This window comes from Vitis vinifera, chromosome 9, assembly GCF_030704535.1.
Source record: "Vitis vinifera cultivar Pinot Noir 40024 chromosome 9, ASM3070453v1".
NCBI lineage: Eukaryota > Viridiplantae > Streptophyta > Magnoliopsida > Vitales > Vitaceae > Vitis > Vitis vinifera.
The window spans coordinates 2905548-2917561 of NC_081813.1; the positions used below are offsets into that span (position 1 = coordinate 2905548).

Genomic DNA, 12014 nt, shown 5'->3' on the forward strand with positions numbered 1-12014 from the left:
AAGTACTAAGAAAAAAAATATTAAGAAAAATAATTTTTTTATATTTGATTTTACTATAAAAAATAAAAAAAATCAAATATCATTAAAATTAATTAAAAATTTATGCATTTTAAAAGTATTTAATAAAAAAAAAAGTTAAATAAACTTTAAAAAACATATAAAAATAATTTATTATTTTTTAATCTATTTTTTATTTTTCCTTTTTCTTTTTTTCCATTTTTTCTTTCTACTTTCTTTCCCTGATTTCTGAAACCAAACATAACCTTAAAGATTCAGGAAAAAAAAACATTAAAGGCAAATTTGACACATGAAGCAAAAACAAGGAAAGATTTTCACTTCTTTTGTGCCATGGCTGAGGGGTTTGTCTGTGTTAGGACATTAAGGAAGATAAAACAGAAAGCTTATTACAATGGAAGCACAGGCCTCCTCACTCTTAGGCTTAAGCCAATACAGTAACATTACGAAAGGAGAAGGGTAGATGTAAATAAAAACTAAATATTCATTCATATTGTTCAAGCTAAAATGATATCAAGAAGCTGTGATTCACATTCTAACTGGTTTCTATCAATAAAGTATGGTACATTGGTCATTGACCAGTAAATCCTTTCACATGTAAATGACTTGAAGGAGTTCAAGACTTCTGATGTATTTCGAAACCTACTGACAGATCCTAAATATCAATACGAACCTATTGGCACTGATTTTGATTTCCTGTGGGATGGTTTTCCACCATGAGAATGACTCAAAGCTTCTGCATATTTCACCAGTGAAGATTTGTGATTGGCATCTACGGGCGAATCATTAACAGCTTCCCCACCCAAAATGATTCTCTTGTATGCATTGAAGTGCCCTGTATCACTGTACCTCCGGGCTCTTTCCAATTCCTTGAAATCCTCTACATTCAGACTCTTTAATCTTTGTATATCTAAAGAATGTCTAAATGAACTTGGAGGCAGAGCTGTAAATCGATTGCTATTCCCAGCAGTTTTTGCATCAATTCCTGTTGGATAGGCAGAATTGCAGTGCAGAGAATCATCAGAACATGTCGGCAACATTTCTGGTGATGCAGATTTGTCTGCTGTTGAAACTTGGTCATGGTGATGGTGGTCTTTACCCCTTATAAGTCTCCGAAGCTTGCTGAGAAATTTTGTCTTTTTTGAACTGCTGGTTATGGTAGCCGATGAATTAAAGGCAGAAGAATCATCAAACTCGCTGGAGTCACCTTGGGAGGATGACCACAGGTCAGAATCAAAGTCCATAATGTCAATTACCTTTTCCTCAATCCCTTCTGTATATCCATATTCGAGTATTAGCTTCTTGGCTTTCTCCTCAGACTTGGGGCTCAGGGTATTGCTTAGGTCCTTGGCAACAGTTCTACCATCCGGGAGCTCATAATTTCTCAGCTCATATCGTAAGCAAGCATTTAGCCACCGAAGATAGACTAGCTCTTCTACATCAGCACACCGATCTGCTTGGAGTTGCTCAATTTTCTTTGACAAATCTTCATTTTCTTGTCTCAGGCAGTGGCTCAATTTCTTTGCTTCTTCTACCTGCAGCAACAGTTATCCAGACCAGAATAAAACAAACATAGCTGGGATAAGGAGAAAATGAAGAAGGAAGAGGATTAAGCATGAATGAAATAATTACCTCTGGATGTTCCAGAACAGAACTTGCAAGGATTTGAGTGGATTCCAACCTTTCTGCCAATTCAGAATTTTCCAGCTGCAATTTTATATTAGAGTTCCTTAACTCCTCTGCTTCATTCTCCAAATCCTTTAGCTTTAATTGAATATCTGGATCACTGTTAGCAGCCTTGTGTTCTTGGTCTTGAAACTTTTCAACTCTTTGCTTAAGTATAAAAATCTGTTTTCGGTTGCGTTCAGCTTCAGACCTAAGTTTCTGCTCAAGCAGCTTTATTTTGGCTCTGGCACCTTCCAGCTCAGCCACAACTGTAGGGTAATCAGCCAGTTGTGCCTCTAGTCGTTGCTTATCAGCCTGCAAGGACTCAATCTTAAGATTCAAAAGCTTAAATTCAGTATTGTTGAAATTTAATCGATTTTGGAGCTCCATGACGGTTGTTTCTTGCTCTTGAAGCCCATAATACTCGAGCAACTGGACCTCAAGATTCCTCTCCCTTTCTCGAAGTCCTCTAACCATGCTCCTCAGTTGATTAATCTCTTGGTCGTACTCGTCCTTCTCTGTGGTTCTAAATGCTATAGGTTTTTCTACATCTGACCCAAGTGTTTCTACATCCTGGCTTAGAGAAATCCCACTATTCATAGCAACTAAGTCAAATTCCTTCATAATCTCTTTAAATTCTGGCAAAAGGACCTTATCTTTATCTCCACTATTTTTACTGCTTGAAGAGAGGTCAACCAAGAAATTATCGACCTTATCCTTCTGAAGACATGCTTCTCCCTGCCAAACAGAAACTGAACATTATTTGATACACCAGGAACTATATTCCAGCAGAACTGTATTCAGCCAATTTCGTCAATTTTGATTTCAATGGTTCATCCATTTTCTTGGTAAAGAGAAACATATGTGGTCATTCGGTCTCTAAGTCAATTGTTCACTGATGGGCATTTAGGATATATGGAGTGACAAAATACCGAAATTCCCTACTTGTTTCTTCAAAAAAATCCTAGGGAAAATAAATGAAAAGCTTGGAATTATACCAGGCCATCATCTTTGACCAATGATTTCTATTAGACCAAATGAAACATACTTTCTTTTTTCTAAAACCTTTTCGTGATCAAGCTGGTGGATGCCTTGATCAGTTCACCACCAATCCAAAAACCAAGAAATTGATGAAACTACACCCATCTACCAAGCACAAATTCAAATTTGGGAACTGAATAATCTTACATATTTTTCAGCTGCAATTGGAGCAATATTACAGGAACTGGGTGTTGTCTGTAAGGCACGAAGACCATCTCTGAGCCCAGCTCTATCTCCTCCCAAATCAACTCCACTCCCACAATCTGAATTCATATACAATCACCACGTGGATTAAAAACAAAACCCAGATACAAATCAACAAAACACAGACCAATAAAGGCGAAACTGCGAACCTGAAGATTGAGGGGACGGTGGAGGCTGGGAGGGTCCGATCCGCTTCGTTTTGAAGCGAGAATAGAGAAATCCAGCAAACGAGAGAGCTAAAGCCACCCCAAGTTGCAGCAGAAGAGGCCTTACACCTTTCTTCTCTCCCACGATTGCCATCACAAACCTCAATTTCTAGCTATATCCAGGAACCCACAGAGAAAGTACAAAATCTCGTGAGACAAATCCCGGGTCTTCTTCTTCGTCATCCTCCATCTACATACCCAAAGCCAACAAAATTCAAACGACCCAAATCAGATAAAGCCACAACGAAACAATAAAACCCAGAATAACCCAAAACCCTTTGCAGCTTCTGCTGATTTTAGGTAGAGAAAAAAACAGGACTCACCCCTGGACAGAGCGTTTCTCATATGGATTGAATGATTGATAAAAATAAAGAACTGCCACAGAAAACCAAAACCCACAACGGAGATAGCGAGAGAGCGAGAGAGCTTGATTTGCGGAGAAGAGTGTCGATCTTACGCAACTACAACTGGGTTTTCGTTGCGTTTCTTATGCTGTCTCAGGCCTGAAACAGTTGCACAAGAAAACCCTTATATAAAAAGTCCCTCCACAATCAAACCTGGGCATCAATTTTGTCTTATGTCATGGGAAAATTAGGTAAGAAAAAACTAAAAAGAGAGAAAAAAGCAGATTGTGAGATGTGACTATGTGAGTGAACATGACAAAATGAGCAGTATGGGGATCAACCACGAGAAAGAAGAGACAGAGAAAGAGAGAAAGTCACATTCTGTAATAATGAGTAAAGACACCAAACCATGGATTCGAAATTTGGAGACTTGTAATTTCTAGGGCTTGTTTGGAAACAAATGGATGGATGACCTGTTTTCCCTCCATTTCTTTTTCCCTGTTTGGGTGGGTATGGGTCATCCGGGTTACCGGGCATGACCCGTTTCCAAATTTCCAACTTCTGTTTGGTGGAAATTGAAATATTGGGCAAATGAATCCATGGAAAGTAGATTTTCCAGTCCAATTATAGGAAGTGGCTCTATCAACATTATACAGATCCAAACATGCCGTTATTATCTGACTTTGGAATCTGACTCATCAAATGGCATCTTATTAAAATCATGAGTGGGATATGCACTCACCCTTTACTTTCTTTTATTTATTCCTAAAATTTTCTGAATTTTCTTTTCATGGAATTTCTTTTTCATGTGGCAGACAAAGTGGGAAAAAAAATTCTTTTGGTTGTGTGAGAGAAGAAATAGATAATTACAAACCATATCTTATCATAAATTTTAACCTATAGTATTTCTCGTCATCAATTCCTTTCTTTCTTTGCATTAACATTAAGAAAAAGTAATTTACTTGTATTTTTCTTTTTTTACCTTTTTGCCCTTTTAGGTTAGGGTTAATAAATTATTAGTGACACATCACTTATCATAAAATATTTAAGGGTGACATCATCATCATATATAAGCAAATTATTTAAAACAGGCCGATATCATCCAACTTTCTTTTATTTATTAACAAAGATTGTCAAATCAAATATTAGATTCTAATCATATTGCTTATATTTTAATATTTTTTTCATATTCATATTTAATTGAGATTAAGGATGGAAATCGGTTGTGTCCGAACATGTCATTCTTATCCGAAGAATAAGATTGATTAGTTGATGTTATTTTACTATGTTCAACTCTATGTATGTCTCTATCCGTAGAGAACATTAATTGTACAAAAATGACTACCCCACTTTATTTATTTAAAATAATTTTCATCATTGTCCGATTAAAAAACTAAATAGGTTGAGTTGGGGCGTGCAAATATGAGAAATTCCCATACTCGTCCAACCTGAACTCATTTAATTTTTTTAAAATTTCTTAATTTTATAATTACATTAAAATAAATATATTTTATAAATAATTAAATTATTATATATTTTTTATAACTTATTTTCAATTATTACTATTATTATTATCTATATATTAAAAACAAGAAAATAAAAATTAATTAAATTAATTTTATATATATTTGAGGTGGAATAAGATAATACCTGAATTTGTCCTAAACCGTCCTCGATTTTAAATAAAATCTCCTTAAATTTCAAACTCCTTTCATTATGGGAGGGTGGAGTGGATGTCTAAGAAAACTCATTTCATTATAATTTCTAATTGAGATTAACATTGAAACTAAAAAAGAATGTTTAATGTAACATTTAAAATTCTTTTTTTATTATATTTTGTAGAATCTCTAAAAAAAAATTATTTGTAGAACTTTTAGCATTTACCTACCTTATTAAAATATGTTCATTTTATAAATATTGAAAAGGTATTATTAGTCAAGTGATGTCACAAACACATCTCAAACTTTAAGTCTTATCTTCGATATTTTAATTCTATTTATTTGTATTTTTATACCATAATTTCATTTATTAGTATTTTCATTTGAGTTTTTAGCAAAAAAAAACCTTCCCACACTAAACCTTCTACCCAAATAATTCCTAAATTAATGTGTCTTGGCCATTTGGATACCCATGTGACTTGGGAATTTATTTTATTTTTTTGTCAAAAATTTTAAAACATTAGATGGTGACTATAGTTTTAAATTTAAATTTAAACTCTTAATGATTACGGGTTTAAGCCGAATTCACCGATTATGATTTTAGCCATTTAAAAAAAATATTCAAAATCACAATTGTCAAATATAATTATATGACATAGATATGTATGTGGATAAGACGCACTAGTTTAAAATTTATTTTATGAAAAAATTATTTTAAATAAATCATTTTTACCCAAAACTTTAGTTTAGTGTATGCTCTACATTGAACGATCCAGATTTAAAGTTGGATGGAAACCAAACTTTTATTGGAAAATTTTCAAAATTGCTTCCCGAACCTCCCTTCACGGCTTCACCTAACTAATTTATGAAGTTAGCCCATTTTTTCGATTTGATGATGAGTTGGTAGGGAGTAGGGTGGTGATTCATGCACGTGGCCTGAAAACAATAAGATAAATAAAGGAAGTTTCGACTATAAATAATTAATTGTATGATGGTAGCAACTTTCACATGCATATGCCAACTATAATATAAAGAGACGTGTAGCTGAGGTGTCGACAGCCTTTTATTATTGGTTTGGCCCAACTACTTGAATGTGTGCATTTTTTTATAAACCATACAGTAAGATTTGTACAAGTTAAAATGAATTTAATTTAATTTAATTTTTCTTTTTTTAGTGCGTGTATGATAAAAATACAAGTTGATTCATCAAATATTTTTAAATACAATAAGACATAACAAAAAAAAAATCGGGTTTTTATATCTTATCTTATTTGGTTTTTTGAACTAGTGGGTTTTTATATCTTATCTTATTTGGTTTTTTGAACTAGTGTGAATAGCGATATGAATAGACTAGTCTTCACTTTCAAATTTATTCTCTATTCTCGTTTCGTTCTGATCTTAAATTAGACATAGTATATATTTGGGTTGGGAATAGGATTCACGTCCTGTTTGGGGGTGATAATAAGGTGAGTTTTTTTTATATTTGTCTTATCTCACCTTTAATTAGACATTCGAAATTTAAATGAACAAATTTGAGATTTTTTTTTAAAAAAATCGTAGGACGGGTTCAAAGTAGGTTTGGATATTACCTTGTCTTATCTTGATCTACCCCAATTATATATAAAATTATTTTTATTTTTATTTTCCTATTTTAATAAAATAATAATAAATTACTTTTTATAAAAAAAAAATATAATATTCATTTTAATGTAATTAAAATTAAAAAATATTTTTTTAAAAAAAGGCTAAAGTGCCGGGGAGGCAAGACATGTACGAGAAATTTGCATACTCACCCTGTTATAATCAAACAAAATGAATACCCTAATTTCATATATATTGGAATCTCCTGATTAAAAAACAATGAGTAGAAAAATAATAGCGGAAGCATACCTGAATCCATTTGAAGGAGAAACCTTATAGGAAGAAAACCCTTTGAGATGGTCTGAGAGGATTTTCAGAAATTGGAATGCGTAGTCGTAGAATGGGGACCATAACCCTATTTATAAACTGCTAGGGTAGTTTTAATTTTATCACAATTATATTTCTGCCCCTCATAGAAATAATAATTATCTAATGGTATCTACACAATAATCTCATGACAATTATACCCTTAAGCCAATTAATCAATTATTAATTAGATCACTATATTTAGGCTTAATTAAATGATAGCACACACATTTTAATTATTTACATGTGTGGCCCAAATTATAGATTAATTACAAAAATTAATCTAACACACCCTACCCATCCCATTTAATTTTTTTAATGGGATAGGGATTAGAATAATTTTGAATAAAAAAAGTGAGGTTGGGATGGGACGAACGTGCTGAACTCACCTTGCTGGCATCCCTGGTCTTGCCCTGTTTTCCCCCTCTCTTGTTTCATATTTATAAAAAATTATCATCCCCTTTCTATGATTTTGATTATCACTCCCGGTACCTAATTCAATGAATTCCTTTATCGTTCTTAACTCTTAAGTGTGAGGATATATAAAGGGGTTGGGATAAGGGTGACCCGACCATACCCGAGTCCATCCCATTGATGTCTCTAGTTGTCATAGATCGTATTTTAAAAGAGTCCAAACACGGTTTGCATGGTGGGTAAGTAAGAAATTAATAAGGTTTTTTTAACGGGGGCAACATAATCAATATTGAACAGCCCTCAACATAATGTTATATATTTTAAAAATATATAACATTTTTAAAATCGTTGTTTCAAAAAAACGATTTTACATATTGAAATTGCATTTTCAAAATGAGATTTTAATATAAGTATAGATTATTAATTTATACCAAACTCGTCTTATAAAAAAAATGATATTAACGTGAATAGTTATAAAGTAAAATTATGGAAAAAGTGGGTTTTGATTCATTAATATGAAAATAAATGAAAAAAAAAACTTAAAATTTTTTAAATCTGTATTTTCTTCATTCATTTAAAAATAATTTAAAATACATGCACTTTTTAACAAATCATTTAATTATTCTATAAAATACCCATTTTACTTATCATATCATCAATATTAATTGACAATCAGACTCTTCCTCCACGTAAATGTTTTCATTCATTGTCTTATTATTATTTTCATTATTTGAGATTTTTTTTCACTATTTCTAATGTCCATACTTTTCAAACTACCTCACTTTTGCTATTCTATGTTTGTCTATTGAGAAAAAAAGAAGCCTCAATTTAAAAAAAAATGTGTTTATTTTTTTAGGACAAAAAATCTCAAATAATAATAAAAAAATAATAATAAGTCTAAAATGAGGGGAAATATTTATGTGGTAGAATTTAATTGTCAATTGATATCGATGACATGACAAGTAAAATAGGCATCTTAGAGAATAATTAGATGATTAAATTATTTTAAAATAGATGAAAATAATATAATTTTAAAAAATTCGAGGTTCAATTTTTCATATTAGTGGGTTAAAATCCAATTTCTCCTAAAATTATAATTTTTAAAAACCATTTTAATATAATTAGGGATATTTTTTATTAAATGGTTATTATCTTACTTGGACCTACAACAATTTGGAAGGTGTGTGGTGATATTAACGTTAGGAAAATAATTTCGTTTGGTGTTTAATATTAAACTTAAATAGATATACAAAAAAGAGTAAAACTATGTTTGATTTATGCTTTTGACTTCAATATGGTTTGAAGTTATTTAAGTAAGGTGATATTTGTTTTTTTTTACTTAATTATAAACAGAACTTTAATGCTTAATAGTGTTAAGTATTAGATTCGTTTGTTTTTTAAAATATTTTATTTATATTAAATATTAAAAAGTAAATAAAATCCAATATATTATTTTTTCTATTTAGAAAAAATCAAATATTTTGACTTTTTCTATTCAACAAAAAGTTTTATAATAAAGTGGTATTTATTTTTTTACTTAATTATAAATAGAACTTTAATGTTTGTATTAAATATTAGATTGTTTGTTTTTTTTAATATTTTATTTTTATTAAACACTAAAAAGTAAAGAAAAATCAACATATTATTTTTTTCCATTTAGAATAAACTAAATATTTTGGTTTTTTTCTATTCAGCAAAAAATTTATAATAAGTTATAAAAAAAAATAGAAAAACAAACAATTTAAAGTCTAAAAGCAAATTGTTTTTAGTAAAAAGTTAAAAAAAAAAAAAAACAAATAAATTCTAAGTTATGAAAAAAAAAAAAAACACTCTAAATTTTGAAAGCAAATTTTTTCCGCAAACAATTGAAAAAACAAACATTTACTAATTGTCTGAATTCCTTCATTCTTGAAGTCCTTATTGATGGATATGGAAATGATTTTAGGGAGAATTACCCAAAAGGATGGGTCGGGTAGAACAATTACTAGAAAGGGTGGTATTTTTTAATAATTTTTGAGGAGGACTTTAATAGGCTTAACATATCAAAATTATCATTTAACTAAAACTTTTAAAATTCAAAGCATTTAAAACACTTCACTTGATTTGTCGATACATTTATAGTACATGGGTCCCACATTTATTGTAATTATTGATATTTAAATTTTAAATCAAAATTTTGGGTTTAACCCTTACAATTATATATAATTTGTTATTTAAATTTACTATTTAAAACAAAAATACTTTTAAAAAATATTTTCAAAATATCATTTATTGTTTTTTTACCTTTTTTATTTTTATTCTAATTTTTAATTTTATGAAGAAAAAAAATAAGTTTTATAATTATATAATAAAAATGATGATTTTTTCATATATATATTATAATTTTAAATTGATAAATTATGTTTTTATATTAAATTTAAGGAAGATAAAATGTTTAATTTTTTATTCAGATTCTCTAAAAATAATAAGAAAATGATTGAGAAGGTTTAATCATTTTTTATTTTTATAATAAAATAATTTTAAAAAATTTATATGATTTTTTTTCCGTTGCATAGTATTTTTATTTTATTTTTAAATTTTCATATAAATTTTTTTTCTCAATGCATCAAATGGATGATGTTAATATATTTGATATGTTGAATATTAATGAGGTATAAAAGTCAAAAGGTGATACTCAATATTATTACTTTTATTCTAAAATACAGAGACAACAAAAATATGTTATAATTACAATATAAATACACTTACATTACAATACATTACAATAAAATCTAATTAAGAAATTTATGAATTTTTTTTATAAAAATAGTAATTTCGTATGATCATACCATATTTCACAACATACCTATATCATAAATAATTTATGAAACCAAATGAAATACTAATTTGAATTCACGTAGTTTATATATATATACAAAAATTATTAAATAATTTCAAAACACTAAATAAATGTTGTTAATATATTAATACGATGTGTTAATATCAATAGGATATGAATAAACATTTTTAGAATTATTACTTTTATAATGAAATATAGGTACGACATAAATACATTATACTTACAATATAAATACACTATCATTACAGTATATTACAACAAAATTTAATTTTTTTTATTTAATTTTTTCAGGTGCTATATTACCCAATGAATAATTGTGAGTTATTCCATTTAATAGGTGTGTTAGTCAATTGAATATTTATATATTATTCAATTGATGAGTGCTCGTAAAAAATAATTATTCATTATATTATGATAACAAAGTTTTTAATTGTATGTTTTATATATAAAATGATTTAATAACTTTAGGATATGATTTTTATTTATGAGATATTAAAAATTATTTTTTTTACAAGGTTCTTTAAAAAATCTCAATTTTTTTTTTTAAAAAAATAGCAAATTTTTAAACAGTCATTTGATTGTTCAAAAGTAACAACAATTTTTTCAAGCCGAGAAATGTACCGTTGATTGCCTATCAACTTGTACTTGTCATCATGTATGGGCCCCATACCATTGACAATATTAATTTATTTATAAATAATATATAAAACATATTTAAGGGTAAAATTGTCCTCTAAAAGAGTGAACCTTCATAGTCATTATTTTTTCCAGTCCACCCTTTTGAATAATTGTCCTATGATGTTATCATTCATTCTATTAATGAAACCAGTGAATATCAAAATGAATCCAATTTAATTTGTTATGGGAAAATGAATCAAAATATTTAATAAAATGAAACTTAACTTCTAAGAAAAGAAAACTCAAGGCTTTTTAGTTCTAACAATTAATAATTAACGCAATGAACATCCTTAATGATAAATTAATTTTAATAAGGAGAATAAAAGAAGATGATGTTTCGAAACGGTGTCGTTTCAATTCCTCCGTTCCCTCCAGGTGCGTCCGTTTGTTTCCGTTTGTAGGATAAAAACGACAAGGTTCCTCGTGCTCTCTTCCCGGGTTTTTTTCATACTTCAATTGAGACCCTCTATTTGTCTCATGCAAACATGCGAGCTCTCACAACATTCTACACCCGAAGACACCTCCTCAGTCCAAAAAAACACATACCCATATCTCTCTCTCCTCTCATCTCCTTACAATCTCACCAAAACCCCAAATTTTCCCGCCATTTCCGTTGCACCAACCACCGGCGCAGCGAAGAATCAACGAGCCTTGACGCTGATTCTCCGGGTATCGGGAGCAGTTCAAGCTCACCTGATGGAGAAACCAATTCAAGCAGACCTAGAACTTGGACTGTGTTCAATAAGGAAGGCAGTCAGTACAGTGACATACAAGAATCTGAGTCGAAAAGTGCAGCTGAAAGGAGCGAGGTTTCGGAAAAAAGGGGTTACGGGAGTGTGGGGAAGGCGAGATTGGGTGGTAGGTATGTGCCAGCTTCGAGCGATGGGGTGTTGTGAGGGGTAGGAAGAAGGGGAAGAGTAAGGTATTCTGGGTGTGTTCCGACTGTGGGCATTCGGATGGGCACTGGTGGGGGGCGTGTAGGGAGTGCAATAAAGTGGGTACA

At 30.1% G+C, this 12014-nt stretch overlaps 1 protein-coding gene across 2 annotated transcripts; it reads right to left on the reverse strand.

The window, feature by feature from the left end:
• Positions 1-481: 481 nt before the first annotated feature.
• Positions 482-3931, reverse strand: LOC100265175 (protein CHUP1, chloroplastic). Of its 2 annotated transcripts, none has more exons than XM_059739471.1 (6): positions 3884-3931; positions 3455-3634; positions 3075-3321; positions 2869-2984; positions 1648-2418; positions 482-1550 (listed from the first exon to the last, which is right to left on the reverse strand). In XM_059739471.1, exons 3-6 carry the CDS (start codon positions 3223-3225, stop codon positions 678-680), a joined length of 1911 nt encoding a protein of 636 aa, XP_059595454.1. In that variant the 5' UTR covers positions 3226-3321; positions 3455-3634; positions 3884-3931; the 3' UTR covers positions 482-677. The 2 variants fall into 2 exon arrangements, with proteins under 2 accessions (XP_059595454.1, XP_010654596.1); XM_010656294.3 differs by lacking the exon at positions 3884-3931 and adding an exon at positions 3854-3875.
• Positions 3932-12014: the final 8083 nt, after the last annotated feature.

Excerpts from the sequence above, each read along its gene's own strand:
- LOC100265175 (XM_059739471.1), bottom strand. The coding sequence starts at position 3,225 with ATGGCAATCGTGGGAGAGAAGAAAGGTGTAAGGCCTCTTCTGCTGCAA. Across the intron at positions 2,419-2,868 it reads CAATTGCAGCTGAAAAATAT|GGAGAAGCATGTCTTCAGAA; the intron begins GTAAGATTATTC and ends TCTGTTTGGCAG. Across the intron at positions 1,551-1,647 it reads CTGTTCTGGAACATCCAGAG|GTAGAAGAAGCAAAGAAATT; the intron begins GTAATTATTTCA and ends CTGTTGCTGCAG.